At 40.9% G+C, this 17,497-nt stretch overlaps 1 protein-coding gene across 1 annotated transcript in view; it reads right to left on the reverse strand.

The window, feature by feature from the left end:
- ST6GAL2 (ST6 beta-galactoside alpha-2,6-sialyltransferase 2) overlaps positions 1 to 17,497 on the reverse strand; it is a 50,489-nt gene that overhangs the window by 11,573 nt on the left and 21,419 nt on the right. Inside the window, exons 2-5 of the mRNA XM_066176673.1 lie at positions 13,353 to 14,355; positions 9,294 to 9,391; positions 6,076 to 6,177; positions 4,770 to 4,944 (exon numbers count right to left, since the gene is read on the reverse strand). Of these exons, the coding sequence (XP_066032770.1) occupies positions 4,770 to 4,944; positions 6,076 to 6,177; positions 9,294 to 9,391; positions 13,353 to 14,298 (1,321 nt within the window). The 5' untranslated portion in view covers positions 14,299 to 14,355. The remainder of the gene's footprint in view (positions 1 to 4,769; positions 4,945 to 6,075; positions 6,178 to 9,293; positions 9,392 to 13,352; positions 14,356 to 17,497) is intronic.

Below are 17,497 nucleotides of genomic sequence, written 5' to 3' on the forward strand. Positions count from 1 at the left end.
TGTGATTTAAGAGGAGAGTTTGCTTTTATTTCTCTGTTTTGGGAAGGGAGAGATACTCAAGTTTCAGTGTGCTTTTTATTAGAGTAAGAATAATTTGAAGCTTATGTATTGGAGGTATTATTTATTTGTGTGCTAATACTTGAACAAAACTGGGCTGAAAAGAATGAGCGCTATTCTGTTCCTGCACCAACTGCAGTTAAAACAACTGAATAACGACAACAAAAGGCAACTCTTAATATGTTCAGATGTTTCTTTCAGTTCACGAAAGTGCATTTTTTCCTAAGCAGAGCTGGAGATCAGCTGTATACTTCTATGCAACGTGCTCTCCAAAGGCATTTTAAATTTAAATTCTTATCACACAACGTCCTGCTAATGTTGCAATGTAATGATAGCCTTGCTTGTACTATTGTCTTGATGCATGCAAATGAAGATTAAAATAATGCTATCAACTATTAATGATGCATAACTGTTAAAACTGTAATGTGAATTGTAAAGCCTCAAACAACACTTCCCTTCTCCCAACAATAAATTAATCTGGGCTTAGTTATTTTGTGTTCAGTGGATTGTATGTTATGCTAACATTTCTGGCACATAGCAATACTACCACCTACACAGACAACCTAAAATGTAAGAATCTACACAGGTCATGATTTGATTGAAAACAAACCAAAATACTGCAGTCACAGCTTTCAGCTAGCTTTTAAAAAGATAAAAGTCACTGCTCTGTAAGAGTATATAAATGTGAATTTCTATTAAAGTCACATCTGAAGAGGTAAATCAGCAAAGTGTACTGAAGGACAATGGTAAGTAGGAATTTATAGAAAATCCACTAAGTAAACAGTGGACAGGAGCAAAATCTCCACAGAAAAGCCTTTGTATAATCTTGACATTATTAAAAAGCCCTCAAACTTTCCGAATCCTAATGTACCATCCCACCCAATGAATGCAGAATGCTGCTCTTGAGAGACTCTGCAGTTTTACTCTTGGTCTTCCGATGATAAAAATTTAAGGTCAGAATAGTCTGTTTACATTGGCTACCAAAGAGGGTACAGGAACAGTCAGTTCTTACAGCAGAATGGTAACAGAAGAGACTGACACTTCATATACTATCAGATTCAATTAAACACTGAACTTTGATATGTACAGAAAGACAGGAGGAAGACTGAGTTCACATTTCACAGTGAAAGACTTATTAACAGGAAGTGAGAGGTGACTGACTTCTGTTGCCAAAAGGTAGGGCAAATCCTTCCCTAGTAACAGTGCTACTTTAGGATTTCCCAGTGGAATCCAAACCTGAGGTTTGTGTTTGGATGCTTATATATCTTCCGAGAAAAATGGCATAGATCCAAGTCCAAGATGAGATGTAAACACATCAATAGTAATTTAGCAAACTTATTTTCAGCTAAATTTGAACCAACAACTTTAACTGTAAAAAGCCACCATGGCAATCGCCTAATGCTAATGCAAGATTATGAGAATACTGTGCAGCACTTTGTTGAGAAACATGAAGGCAGCAGCTGCAAAAATGATGCAAAAATATGAAGGAATGGCTTGTCAAAGCTTTTACAAGGGCTAGACTAGGAAGACAAAGAGTAAATGATTTGTAATGAGGACGGATATCAGCTAAGCTATGACCTGCCACATAAGGCAAAGCTATGAACCAGCTAAAGTCCATGCTGGTGTCTCAGGAAACAAACCAAAAGAGACTCCCAGATTAAAATCAAAAGGTTGGTTTACCCGGTTGGACCTTTACCCACAGACTGCCCCCCCCCCTCAACCAACCCTGCTCCTCTTGTCCTCTCCCCTCCACAGATGGGACACAGACTGTGCTTCTCTCACCCCAGCAACCAGCTGTCAAAAGCTACTACCTCTCCTCAGCAACACTGAGCTGGTGCAGAGCTAACATAGCAGGGTTTGAAGGAGGCAGGGGGTCCAGGCAGAATTTATGCAGATATAGGGCAGCCCATACCCCAAAGGAAGTACAAAAATCATTATTTTCCCGAGCTGCCATGCTGTGAAAAAAACGGGAGAAGTTCTACCTCTTCTCTCTCTCTCTCTCATTCCTCTGAAATCAAAGCATGTGAGAGACTACCTCATCCCCACTGGCCCCCTTTTCGAGAGATTTAATAATATTGTGACTTAAATACTGTAATGCAGTTATTAATGAAGTTAAAAGATTCCCCTGACATCAGACACTGTGGAAGGATGCTGACTCATTGCTGCAAAAGAACACCTTGAGAACACATTCCACCAACATTCTCCATTTGGCAACAATCAGTTTCTTATAAATAGTGCTAAGTGGCAGGAATAGATACAATTGCCAGGATAAAAAGGTAGTTATTGAAGACACGGTGTAAGACCATGCTCAAACATTAATGACATTTGTGAAAAGAAACATTCTGATGTTTCTGTGTTTTAATTTATCATTAAGTGGTCCAGTTTTGTAAACCAGGCCTACTGGAGGCTAAAAAGCTTGAAACAAAATTGCCTCACTTGACTAAGAACCATTTTTGCAATCTTTTCTATATGATTAGAAACATCATGGTCCATGCTAGAAATTGCTTAGATTCAGGAATGTGTATCTCTGTAAAAATTCATACTCTCTATTTAACAACAGCCCATGTTCCTTCATATTTTAAGCTGTCTTAAGCACAGTGGTATTTAGTAGTGTGGTCATTTAAGAAATTATTTTCTCTTCTTGAAATTAAGACACTCATATTTCATGATGGCCATCACTTACTCAGTCTTTCTACTAATTCTATAGGAAATAATTTTATAGATTTTATAAGAATCAGGTAGAAGCTCAATATTTAAGATACCTCTTTCATATAGGTACACAAGTTGTGTCTGCCAGCTTCAGTTCCAACAGTGTTATTTGCTGCATGAGTGATTGAGAGATACCTGACCTGAAGACCAACATGACTTTTCAGCTTTCTGCCAAGCTGCATTATATTTTTTATGTTTTATCTTGCCCTTTATGTTCCTGACAATATGCATTTGCTGTTTCTGTCCTACCTCTGTATTTAGATTATGCTACATGTGCAATGCATAGACATTAATTCAATAACGTTACTAAAACATTAAGACTCTCCCTAATAAAATATTTAAAATACATCTATCAGAACAGCAGCTAGTTATGAAATAGGGTGAAAATGACTTCAATAATCTTACTACCTTGTTTTTTTTTAAGTTTGTAACAGCCTACCAAAAAGCACTGTTTCATGGAAAAGAACAATATAAATAAAATTCCCACTAGAGAAGAAGGCAAATTTGCATCTGTACAGAGCATATTTATCTGTATTGCTATTGTTGTTAAATTTTTGCTTGTTTAATGGTTTATATTTTCAAAGCTTTCTCTGCTTGAAGGATTTTTTTTTTTTTTTGCCACTAACATTTAGATTTGGGATTGAAGACTGCTGTTCTATTCTCATAGTGAATTTAATTCCATTTCTTCAAAGAAAGCTTTTGAAGTGTTTTTTATGTATGGTGGAAGTACAGATTGACAGCACAATGATCCTCTTCACTATTCTTACAATCAGCAGCTGTTAACTTATTTTTATCAACATCTTCATTGCTACAAGAAACACTTTTGCAAAATGTGAATGCAGCTGGTGAGATCATTCCACATGAGCTGTCTTCTCCCTGTGAATTTTTACAAGCAGGTTCCAAACAGACCTCACTTCAAAAAGTAACCAACAGCCAAGCGCCCCTCCATCAACACACCAGGCCTCCTTTACTCTCCACTCATGTTCCAGCTATGCATAACCCACTCAAGGCATAGATGGGCATCTCCCAGACACCCTCATGTCACCCCTCTGGGAGCTTCTGCACCCTCTTTAAGGCCTTTGGTGTGCTCCAAGGTATCCTAGGATGCCACTACTGCAGAGAGAAGCCCGGATAAATGCTCAAAATTGGTTTTCCCATATCAGATACAATCTCAGGTGTCTTTGCTTTCAGATTCAGATACAAAAAAAAAAAACCAACCAAAAAACAACAAACCCAACATTTTCTGACTGCAGCAAATACTTAGATCAATATCACAGTGTCAGTGAGGGAAGGATGGAGTTTCCAAAGCTGAAGATGGTATTTGAAGCTCTACTGGCCTGAGTCTAGAAGCATAAGCACAGATGACCCTGACTCAGCCTTGCCACTCTGACTACTTGCATCCTTTAGACCTGTCCACAGTCAGGACCTGTTGTACATCAGATTAGTTGTTCTGCTGCATGTATTGTGGGCACAGAGCCAAATTATCCCCACTGAAATACTAAGGAAGGACCAAAAAATACAGTGAAACACTACTGCTTCCAGTGAAGAAGAGAAGTGCTCAGACTGAGCACTGGAAGCCCTTGGCCTGTGTAGGGAATACAGCTCAGCCTGCCATTGATTTCATCCCGTCTGTATGATCTGCCATCTGCTTTCATTTGTTGTCTGAGGATTCTCTGCTCTATGATCCCAATGAGGAACTTCAGAATTGAGCGGGTCCTCAACAGATAAATTAATATGGAATAATATAAATGTCTCATAGATATATGCTTGTTTTATAGATATGGTATACAGACTATGGATGTGAAGGGAAAGAAAGCAGAACATTAAATTCACTCAACTATTTTCTAGTTCTCATACTGTGTGTTTTTGCTAGTCACTGTTTCTGTGTAGAGCATCAAGAACAAAGAGTACACATGTATGGACTCAATCCTCATGCAGTGTATAAATTTTAAATTATTTTTTTAATCTAACATTTCTACTGAGACCATCTTTGATATACCTACCAATAAACCCCGAAGAAGGAGGGTTGGGCTGTATCTTCTCTTTAGTGTTCTCCTGAATGATGTCCCAGAGCTGCCATATAAACTTTGGATGGAGGATGTAGAATGGCTGAGTTGGATTCTTCCTGCGATGCTGTACGTAGGGAGTGAACAGATTGTAGTCTGGCTTCTTATACCACTGGGAGGAAAAAAAGTCAGATTTTTTTTAATAGTATTAAACATGTTTTGAACACTACACGTACAATAGCAGAAACTGGCTTCATTTGGGTTCTGCAGAACAGAAGCAAAGGTAGCAAAGCAGCCTGCACTGGTGGATGCTTCATCTAGAAAGGCATTCCTCACTCTGGGCTATGTTTCCTTTCTTCGTACAGAGACCCAATAAGTAATTGACTGCTGTGGGATGAGCCAAGACCTTTTTTCCCTCACAGATCCACATTAAAGAAGAGGTTCAGAGAGCTTTGACATGATATGTGGGCCTGGGGGTGAATCTTCCTCAGGAAGCGTCGCTGTCGCTGACGGAGGCAGCAGCGCATGACGCAGCCGATGGCAGCCTGCGTGGGAAGCAGGCAGCCTCTGGCATCTGTTGCTAAGGGACTTCAGCAGATGAAGGCTTACTTTCTACTCTGCAGCCTGCTCAGCTCCGAGCTCCCTGTGCCAAAAGCCATCAGATCAACTTGTCTGCTGGAGCTGCAGCAACAGCCAAAGTAGAGACTCCCCCAGCGACAACCAGATGGACATCTGCTGCTCTCAGTGAGGGGGTGGACGGCAGGGCACAGATGGCTGTGGGACAGTGGACTAAAGGGAAGACTGGTGGGGAGGAAGCCTGAGAAATAGGGAAGGCACTCAGAGAGATTTTCACTAGGATGTTGTATTTTGTTTGGAAAGGCAGGAGGGAAGGTGGGGAAAAATGGATGCAATTTTTCACTTTTCCTGATAAAACCAGGAATCCATTTTTCCCCACCTTCCCTGATAAAACCTACTCCTGAAATCTAGCACTATGCCCTCCTTGGCAAGCACACAGAAAACTTGCTGTTATGTGAAAATAGCAATCTTTTATCAAACAAATGCCACCATTCATCTATCCCAGCATCTCAGAACAGTCCTCTCCAGTACAATTGCTGACTACTAAAAAGTTTTTGACCAATAAACCAATTTTGACCAATTGCTATAGACATAGCATTCTCCACTCAGATAAAGACAGAACATGGGGCGCATGGCGAAAAAGAAGAACCAGGAGACCAAAGCAGTAAATTAATTTTCTCCAGTACTTTTAAAAAACTGGGAAGAAAGGTTTAAGTGGATATCTTACCACATTCAGATTTGCAGAGTAGGGAGCAGGATCCCAGGCTACTAAGATAACATCTTTATACAAGGAGCTGTCGACAAAGTGATGGTTTGGATTGGTGAGAATCTGCAAACACAGATGCAAAGAGTTGCACAGCATTAAAAGCAAGTGGGATCCAGAAAAATGGCAAAATCCTTCTCTCAAGTGAACAGTCCTACCCACGCTGCTGTTTGTTATGCTTCAGTTGTGGTTGATTTTAAGCATCTTGTTTTGTTAAAAAAAATATACAAAAAAAGCTTAGCCATAAACAGCACTCATTACAGTTTGAAGTAGCAGTATGCTGAATTACTCTCCATCTGTGAGGGATGTGATGGGACCACTTGAGATGCTGTCTAATTGTGTATCAACACTACCTTGGATTCTGGAACTTAAAAACGAAAGCTACAGAATTTCAGATCACCTGCGGGATCCTCTTGGACACAGAGCAGCTTTCTTTGAAGGGCTACAGCCTCCAAGGGTAATGTCTTTCCCTGCCACCCATCCCCAACCACCTTTTTCATGGCTTTCTCATTTTAACAGCAAGTCAGTCTCATTTCAATCAAAAAAACCCCGCAAATTAGACCGTGAGTGTACAAACTGGAATACCTAGAAAAACAATTCCAACAACAGGCATGTTACAGGGCTATTTCTGAAGGAACTGTCATTTTGCTCTAGTCTAATGCTATCATATAACTCCTTCCTGCATCTCTCAGTACTTTGCCTGATCATCCCACCACACTGCAAATCTACTCTTCACTCCTGCTGGCTCACCTCTCCCAGGACCCTCCATGTCTAACTAGATCTCTTTGATTCTTGGTGCATCCAATGCCAGGCAGTTCAGCATTGGTCAAAACAGCATGAATTTTGCTCCAGCTGTGAAAATAATCAACATTCCACACAAATAAATTCATAACAATTTTCATTTCCTTTTAGGATCCAATGAGCCATATTTAATTATGCATATTTTTCTTCAGAAAAATAATATTGTTGCCATAGCAATATTCTTCCTACCATAAACTTTGAGTTTAATGATTTCCATCAGCCTTCTACAGTAAGAAAAGAATTAGTCATGCTGCTATCAGCATCCCCAACTTAATTTCTCAGGACAATTTTCACCTAAGAATGTAAACTCCTTTTTTGAGTATACAGAGCAAATTGACCAAAAGGCCAAGGTTTTAAAAGCTTGGTTCCACACCTATCACACAAAGGAGCTCTTACTTGTCCTTCAGTAAGCAAGAGTCCTCTGGAGGTCTTGTCCACATAAAATTCTCTTTCAGGGAGTCTGCACTCATATGTATGAGTTTTTTCTGCAATAACAGTATTTGTTGTCACTGCACAGGCTTCCTTTATGTCCTCTGGGCTTTCACAGCAGAGAATATGAAAGAAGAAGGGGCCACAGCAGCCTTTTAATTAAGTGAATGCAGGAGTTTCCAACAGTGAGGAGGGGAGGAGGGTGAGTAAACCTGTACAGGTAACCCAGCTACAGTACAGGTAGGGAAAGCAATTTCCATCAAGTGGCCTGTGCAGATTTCTCTCTTGGAGAGGGCAAGGCTAATTTCTCACCAACTGGACAGACTATCATGGATGGCTTCTGACCTCTTTGAAGGAGCACAAAGCTGGTGGGAATATAAACACTTGTGAGGATGCCATGTGAGCTGACCTGGCCAGAACTTTGCCATGTTCTGTTTTCTTGAGTGATCTTATGGGGAGCAAGCCTTACACAGTGCAGAAAAGAAGACCACAGGGCCCTCCATTACCATCCCACTGGGAATGTACTGCAGCAGCTCTGGGAGTCAGAAGACCCCAGTCTGCTCTGCATGGAGAGCAGCTAATTTAGCCATTAAATCTCTCTGAGTTTTTCTGGGGAGCTAAAAAAGCTCAGATCACTCCCTGAGAACATTTCTCTCTTCTACAGAGAGCCTACTGAGTCTAGTAAACTACTAAGAGTTTCTAAACCTTTCTCCTTGCCCAGTTCAGGAGTTCAGGCATGGTCAATGTCAGGGCATTCTGGCTAACAGTAAAATGGAGAAATAGCAAAGAAAAGGAAAAAAGCCCAACACAACCAAAAAAAGTAAAATAAAATACATGAAAATCCATGTTCCCTGATACACTGATTACAGCACTTAAGGCAGTATAAGATATTTCTGCTTTCTTCTTGTGAACAAAAGAAAGGTAGCATATTTAACCCAAATCACTTCAAAGACCTAGTCTGTTCTCCAGCCTTACAAAGATCTACAAAATGAGTGTGAAGGGAATGACAGTCCTCTTTTTGATGGCAAAGAACATGAGCTTATGCACAAAAAACACACCCACCAAGGATAGACTTACATGGGCAGTTGCTCAAAGCAGAAGAAAAACTGAACTCATAAAAATGACAGTCATTGAAAATTTTGCTCTCCTTCAACAAGAATAAATATGTGCAGAGCATGCTACATGGCCAACCATACTCCTGGTGTTGACTAAGTAAACTCACTTCAGTATATCATAAAATTTCACAGAAATTCTGTTGCTGATTTTTTGTCTGCATTTCATAAAGAGGAAAGAGGTTTACTTTGCCCAAGACAGGAATTCAGGCAATAGCATTTTTGAAATTGAAAAACTACTCTCAACCATAAGGTGTCACTGTAGTTCAAGTCACAATTATTTATTTACACCCATCCACAGAAAATCCCATTTTCTCTTGTTTCCACTCAGATGAACAAACTCACCTGATGTATAATACCCAGCACACAATAAGGTTTTTCACTAGTGCTTTCCAAAAGTTTAAACAATGATGACTTGCCTAGTGTTACACAACTCAGTTCCCATTTCTTTTGCCTTCCAGCAAGGAAATAATTGGGGAACTGGAAAATATGAGAAAATAGCTTTGGAATCACCACAGCCTGAACTTCGTGAAAATCCCGGAGGCAATGGCTTCTCCAGGAGGTCAAGGTTTTCCATACTGACAGCTCTGGCATCCTGCAGAGACTTTACAGATTAGTTCACATGAGAAACTTTATAAACCGGATCCCTGAAACATGGCTATTGAGTCACTCTACACTGACAGCAGTAAAAACATCCCTGTAGGGGAAAACTTTCACCTTCTCTGTACCATGACTGTCAAATGCTTCCCATAATACCCAACACTTTTTCAGAGGTTATTAACTTGCTGTCATATTGCACACAAGAGACATTGACTTGAACTCTCAAAAGGAAGATCTTACCTGAGAATTAATGATCCGCATGGTTGTTTTATTTCCAACATCTTTTTCATAGCCACGTGTTGGGGCAGAATTAAATCTTAAAACAGCATCATGAGAATCTAGGAGCATAAATGAAGGGGTAACTCTTTTTTCTTAGTATACAGAACAGTAAAATAAAACCAGTTATCTAAACTAATACAAAACTAATACACATTTGTCCTAATCAGGATATTCTAAGGATGATGAATGTTCTGCTATGCTCAAAGAAAAATCCTCTTGCATCTGCCATATGTTGTTAACATAAAAGCCCACTGGGAAAAAAGTTCAGAATCATCTATTAATTTAGCATGCAATACTTAAATGCTTCTCCTAATTGGATAGACGTAGTGTGGGAAGACTATTAGTACACCCAGTACACACAATTGCTCACTACTTCTATCAGAAAATTTACAGAGAATTACTCCATGCAAAAGCACGTAAATTGCAGGGATATCTAACTGCACATTTGAATGAACAGCAATGCTTAACTATTAGCTTGTGTTTCTCACTATTTTATAATACCCGAAAATCTCAGACTACCCCAAATCTATTAATCATACTGTGTACTTATTCTCAAGCTCAGTATAAATCTTAAAGAGCCTCTGTGTGGAAGCCAGCCCACACATCTGTTCACACAAAGAAACCTCAGGATCCCTTGGTGGCAAAGATCTAACAGAGCTGAACTGTCAAAGTTACTCCACAAGCAGTTGACCTTGGAGTCATGGGGAAGAGAAAGCAGCTCTAGGTCAAGTATGGGTCAAGGATAGACATCATGTGCAAGCCTCCATTGGATAAGAGATAATCATCCTCCCAGTGCCTTTTTTAAGGGGATCTCAAAGCCCAAAAGGTGTGAAGGAGAGAAAGACATTTTATCCACTGTCCAGAAACACACAGCCTCTGTTGGTAGCCTTGTATTTGGTCTGTTTTTATCTCTTCTATTGATGGAAGCTGAGAATATGAAACGCCTTAACCCACAGGTAGTTTGTACAGTTGCTCATCTCTAGTCACCTAAAATGTGTTGTCTATAGCTCAAAAACTGGAGGAGGCAAAACTCTCCAAAGATAACCAACGTGCCTTAACTGAGTCTTGGCTTTATCCTACCCAACTGGGATCTTTCATTTTTCCCCTCCTTTACTCTGCACTTCTGTTACTCTGTACAGGGAAACACTGTGTGGCATGCAGCCAGCAATCTGATCTCAGACATACATGTTAGCATTAATATGTCACATCTGAAAAGAGGGATTTTGCCAAATGCCCACCAAACCCAACTCCTCAGAACCTAAGAAGTGGAAGGTTTTTCTGTGTCCCCATGCAGGGACAACCCTAGCCTCAACACCTAGACTTCATCTACCAAGCATCTTGATTGTGCAGGAACTAGAGGAAATTAATAGAAGCTGTAGATACTTCACATATTTGGACAAGAAAAAGAAAAACATTAGTTTGGTGTAATGAATTTAAGAACATAAAGCTGGACCCATGATGGACAACTTTCAGACAATCTGTTGACTGAGAACTGGATTATGAAATGGGAATTGTATGGATGGTTTGCATCTTAATTGAGAGACAGTGTGATGCATTTCCAACATCACTCATGCTGGTTCTTCGTATACAGAAGAAAAACTTTTCCTTTGCCAAAAACATAGGACCAGGACAGAGTTTAACACTGATAATAGCTGGGTTTAAATAAATTGATTTTAATTCTAGTACGTATCTGTAGATAAGCATTTTAAAGATCAAAAAAAGTTTGGGGTTTGATCACAGACGCCTGTTACTTCTTGTGATGCCAAAATAATTGGTTCTCTCAATTAACAGCATGATCACAATGGGAGTGTTTGCTATACTTGCACCGTATTTCTATCCCTACTTTCATTTAAAAATAGTCAGAGGGGTGGGGGAGAGGAGGGCAATAGGCAGAACACAAATTAACATTTTTGCTTGTGTTTCTAATAGGAACACAGAAGAGGGAGCTAAAGGCCTATGAAGGGAAATGTTCTTCGATGCTTCTTTTATAGGTGGTTTTTGTGGGTTTTTTTTTTTTTTTTTTTTTTTTTCCCTTGGGAGAATAAACCATAGAATCACAGAATGGTTTGGGTGGGGAGGGACCTTAAAGAAAGTGTATTTCCAACCACCCTGCCATGGGCAGGGACACTTCCACTAGAACAGATTGCTCAGAGCTCCATCCAACCTGGCCTTGAACGTTTCCAGGGATGGGGCATCAACAGCTTATCGGGGCAACCTGTTCCAGAGCCTCACCACCCTCACAGGAAAGAATTTCTTTCAAGCATCTAATCTAAGTCTCCTCTCTTTTAGTTTAAAATCTCTCTCCCTTGTCTATCACTGCTGTTAGCAGTCACTCTACCCACCACAGGCTGGGCCAAATTCTCTCCTCAGTCACAAGTATCTGCCCAGGCCTGAGAGACACTTAGAAAAAACCTTCAGTGACTCCTGATACCCCAGCACTGCCTTGCACAACATGTATGCAATCTGAAAATTCTATGTAGGCTTTTTCAAACCCCATCTTCCTCCCTTTAGGCAGCATCAGATGACAATTTCCCATTTAAATCCAAAGCTCTTCCAGAGAAAATGTCATAAGCTTCTGTGCCCAGAAGCTTCCTATGAAAATGAGTACACACAGGAGCAGGCAGGCCCCAGGTCCCATGTCAAGCACCCAAATCCACACCTGGGCTGCACCTGAGTGTGCAAATATGACTTGAAGCACACTGTAATACGTAATTATGTAAATACATCACAATGTGCTACAGATTCTACAGTACAGCACTAATCCATACTGGTGGAAACTGGGTGTACTGGGGAACACTGACAGAAGATTCTGTTTCAGTCAAAGATAACATGTTGGAGAAGGTAGGGACTGCTAAGCTTTTTCACCCCAAAGATTTCTAAATCAGTGAGGCTTCCTGTGAAATTGGGGGTTATCCTGGTGTGATTTTAGCTGCAGCTAGCTGGGCACATCTGCAGTGCTAGAAGCCTACTGCAGCAGTCTGATAATCCTAGTAGCTCCAACATATCCCAGAGATTTAAAGGAAACCTATCTGTGTCAAAGAGATGATACAGTGTGATGAAGAAAGTATTGGAATGTGAAGTCCTGGAAGATGGGGAGGATTAATGAGTGAAAATCAAAAAGTTTTTATAGAGAGCTGAAGGAGATAACTCTTCTTGTACCAGAAACAAGTTTGAGACACACCTTTCATCCTTCTTTCAACACTCAGCATACTGCACATGTACTAAAACAAAGACCTACTGAGACATTAACACAAATAGCAGCTCTCATTTTTGAAAAGAAAACTGACCCGGATTAGCTTTATGATCCCACCATCCTTTTCCAAAGAGCTACCACAAAACTCCCACCTTGAGGTGGGGGATTCTGAGTGACACTCACATCTCAGCACACCTGTAACCTCACTGACACAGTGTTGCAACGGGAAAACAATGGGTGAACACACTTGAACTCATTTAAATTCAGTCTCAGAAAAGAGGCAAGGGGACTTGATCTCAGTGCATGAAGCTACTCAAGGGTGTGAATTCTTTATGTCCGTGAACTCTAAACTGGCAGGAGATAAAGAGGACACTCTACTGCTTCTTGACACGGAGACAAATGTCTGGGACAGCCATACAACCGCAGTTTCTCATGAGCTACTGCAAAATAAAGACCAGTATAACACAGCTTTGCAGAATAAAACCTGAACATGGCTTTAATCTGCTAAAGAAATAAATGCACGTTGCACACAAATGTTGAATATGGCAGATCTGATGAAACTAGTGCTGCCTCCATACTACAAGCTGTAATATGATAAGAAGACATCATTGTTTTCTTTAAATTAGATTATGACTTCGAGCCTGATTTTCCTTTCAGTTATATTGTTCTGAAAGGGAACAGCTTCACTGAAGTCCATTAGTTTACATTCATGCAACTCTAGTGAGAGAGAACAACGAGACTTTACAGATCTGTGCTTGAGAAGCATGAACCTTTCGAAATTTAAACATGAACACACACATATACATATATATATACATTTCACCCACCTATTTCGTCCCCTAGAGAGGAGTTCAGTATTGCACCAGCAGACATAACTACTGCACAGCTCCCAAAGCCATGTGTATATAATTTGCCCAGTGGAATTTGGGGAACGTGCTTTTCCCATCCAAGAGTGGAGAAGGGAGCCTCCTTGCCATCTATTGTTTTCACATTCACTCTTTCTTTTAGCTCACAGAATAGCTGGTCTCCTGTCAACTTGGAGTTTCGTTTCCCCTTGAACCGCACCCCATGCTTATTGGTACTCAAATAATCTTTCATCGCCTTCTGCAGTCGAGGGTTTAGCATCTTGGAAGAGACATCCCCTTTCCAAAGCTTGTAAAGAAAGGATTTCGACATTGTGGAATACAGCTCATCCCAGTCATCCGATTCATCAAGCATCTGGCCTCTCCTATGCTTTGTGCTCCTTCTCCTCATCCTTCTCTGATGGCTCCAGTTGTTCTGTAAAATATTTCCTTTTGGATTATTCACGTCAGCTGAAATGAATTTTTCTATCTCTTGGAGGTGGTTGTGTGACTGAGGCTGACCAGCAGCAAATAAATAATCATCATTCACTTGATAGAAAGCACTTTTTGATTTTCTTCCTAACTGGGATGGGAAAAACTCATCTTCATTTCTAAAAGCATCTTCCAATACAGTCCATTTCTTAACATTTGCAGTCCCCGATTTAAAAGTACCTAGGAGATCTTCATTAAGAAGTACCTCATTCCCATCAATGGTTTCAGAGAATGATGGGTCATGAATGGCTCCCATGATGACTCTCTGCTTGCCCTGAAGGGGCAGAAGTCTCTTAGTTTCAATGTAAGAAAAGGAACTTGGAACTGGTTCAGCAGTGTTGCTGTCCGTAAAATAGATGAATATCACCAAGAAAAGCAGGCCCCATGCAAAGATACCAAAGAGCATGAGTTGTTTCCATTGCTTCAAGTTAGGTTTCATGGCAATGCCTTTACCAGCTCCTCTGCGCCTTGAAGTATTGGTGAAGGAAAATGAAACCTGTAAAGAACATCAAATGCTATTAAAAATCATTTTAAAAATAAATACAATGCAGAAATATCTTAATACATATTGATAGATGGTGCAGAATTAATCTCCAGGCAGTAGCACAAAGGATTCAGTTGCAGAAACAGAACTCCAGAGCCCGCAGACACAGTAGGAGTGACACGCTTTGGCTGTAACCACACCACCGTGACAGCTGCTAGCTACAAAAGAAGCTGGTGGCCAGTTTCTACAGTAACACTGGATCCTGCCTTCAGGGAGATCGTGTGCCTGCCTGCTTCTGCTATACCGAGCGTAGCATTAGGAGAGCAAAGGCAAAACCCATGCCTGGCTGCATGCACAGTGGGTACAATATAAGCTGTTCTTCTCTTTACCACTGAAAGTCCTTACACAGGGGAACTGTGAGCAAGCCTGTCTCGAATGAGACCAGGCAGGGAGCACAAGCTCTAAGCTGCAGCCCTCCTCTGCCCACAGCCTGGTGGTCTGTGCATATCATGAGGGGGTGAAGGGGAGAGCATCACACAAATGGGTCAGAGGTGAATCTCTTCCTCAGCTGGCACAGCCCCAGTGGCTACATCATTTGTTGCCTAGTACCAGACCAGAGTAACTCCTGTACCTCTGCTACAGATGCTGCATGCACACTGAAGTGGCATGAAGGAGATGTGCACATCAATGTGCCAGGGGTTTTGTATTTTCCAAAAGAAGAATGGGTGGCACAACCATCTAAATACATTCCTTTGGGATAAGATAGAGATTTACATAAAGGGAGTGGGTAGAGAATGTCAGACCTAGTCCTGGAAATATGTGCCCTACTAATACCTGGGGGTTTTGGACAGCTTGTGCATTAGTGGAGGGATGCATGGTCCAAATGAAACAAAGTTTGACTAAGGGGGCTGTGTTCCAAGGAAAATACATAACACATTGCTAGACCATCGAGCACACTATGCCCTTACACGAACTCACTTGCTTAATCAAGTGGTGTGACTATCAGTTACAAGCCTGACTGAAGCAAATCCCCACCATAAGCCTTACAATTCACCTTCCTGCACCACAGTCATCATTAGCCTCAGTTGCTAACTGCAGTGTAACCCAGTGTAGTAATTAGTGACTGATTACTCACCTGATCTGAATTAAAAATAAGTCAAGCCCCTTCTTCTGGAGTTTTCTTTCTAACCCATTTGTTTCAATGGCCACTTAATGGTGGGACTTAAGAGCCACCTGTACCAGACAGCTGTGATCAGTAAAGAGGAATGGGAGCAGGGCAAGCTTGGATTTCATTGCCAGCTTGTTCCTCAGGAGCCACCACCTCACATCCAAACAGCACACACAGCTTAGGTGTCTGTGATAACACACTGCCTGCTCACACTGGCCATCAGGAGGGACCAAAATCACAATCACCACACGCTATCACCTTTCTGCAAGCTGCTTGAGTACATCAAAGCTGGTGCAGTTTAAACCCAAGCTGTAACTAAGACTGTGTTTTCACAAGAAAATGAACCCAGCAGTAACACCAGTCTAAGATGTTCTCTTCTCTGTCCTTCATTCTTGCACTGTTCCTCTGCTGCTGCCAACACCCCCATGTATGGAACTGATACAGCAGGGGAAATACACGTTAGAGGGTTTTTTGGTTGTTGTTGTGGTTTTTATTTTATTTTTTTTAACTAGGTCAGCCCCTTTATCTACTTCAGTGTGGTCACACATCCAGTTGCTTCAGCACAAATGGGGAAATGGCCTACCACAATGCAGAGACAAGGACAAACCACAGGTGGTATTAGTAGAAAATCTTCAGGCTGCGTTTCTGCTGACGTCCCAAGAATGTGAGACTGCACTGTTATGTTTCCAAACACAGTCTATTTTAATGATCTAGAAAAAACCTAGAACATTAGACAAACACAGCTGACTTTGGGGCTCAAGGCAGTGTCCAAACAGAGTGAGGATTCATAAAGTTACACTCGGATGACCAAATTTCATTGCAATTTCTAATACACTGGAAAAAAAAATCACGACTGATAACCCAGTGCTCCACATACATTTGGCTTGGCTCACACAAACCACCTGGAAGAAAGCTATTACTCCAACTGACCCATTTCCTACTTGCATTCTGCTGCTGCAAGATTGCTCTCTGCAGTACCTTGACACTCCCACACCTTCCAATTTTAAATCACCGCAGGTGATGTCCTGTGGGAGTTGCCTTACAGTATATGACAGCTGTGCAAGTTAGGTCTGCCCTGAAGTTATTGCAACCTGCCCACTCATCAGTGTTCAGATGGTTTACATTTTAAAATCAGCATTCTTCACCCATCTGAAATGCTTTCATCTCCTTTTATCATTTTCCCTGATGTGTTTCCCCAGCACATTTCAACATGTGGCTTCCAAACCACTGTGTAAGTTAGTCTTTGCTCAGTCAGATGTTTCTCCTGCTGAATATACATTTCTTACAGGATCTGCAATGGAAGCATCTTGCATGATCTTTTTAACAGATAAGCTTGCAGGAAGTCAAAGTCGTAAAGGAAGAGGTCACTGATATTTTCCACTGAATCACGTAGCAAGTCCATACACAATTTAATCTATAACAGAACTTACAATTTGCTCATTCTGCCCTCCCCAGTTTTATTTTATCTTATAACCAGAAACTTCTAAGAAATAGAAAGGTTTAGCCTTAATTCAGGTGTGAGACTACAAATTGCTAATTCTAATTTCAACATATGTGTTTTGCACAGCAGACTGCCTCAGCAGAAAAAGTCAAGACTCAGTATTCAGGTTACAATCTGAAAAAGGACTGAGATGCAGTATTAATTATTTTTAAATTAAAGCAAACAAAAATTTACCCCCCAAGCCCTCCACAACACTTATGTCATGAAAGTACACTCAACTTGGTCAGCATGCATATATAAGCATGCATATGATTAGCTTCTTTGTGCAGCAAAAACATACCCACATAAAACAAAAAACAGCATCCAACAGTATATTTGTCACCACTACAAGCAAAAGGAGAGACACCAGTGACAATAAATCCAAAAACTTTACACATTAACTACCCCAGAAGCTCATCTGCAATTCCTCGTTGCAAGTGGGGCCTCAGAAAGGATACCCAAATCTCTTGAAGACCGGAGCTATGCAGGCAAATCTCTGCGCTGCT

Source organism: Chamaea fasciata, unplaced genomic scaffold, assembly GCF_029207755.1.
Source record: "Chamaea fasciata isolate MVZ Bird 193981 ecotype frontalis unplaced genomic scaffold, bChaFas1.0.hap1 SCAF_2, whole genome shotgun sequence".
NCBI classification, from domain to species: domain Eukaryota; kingdom Metazoa; phylum Chordata; class Aves; order Passeriformes; family Sylviidae; genus Chamaea; species Chamaea fasciata.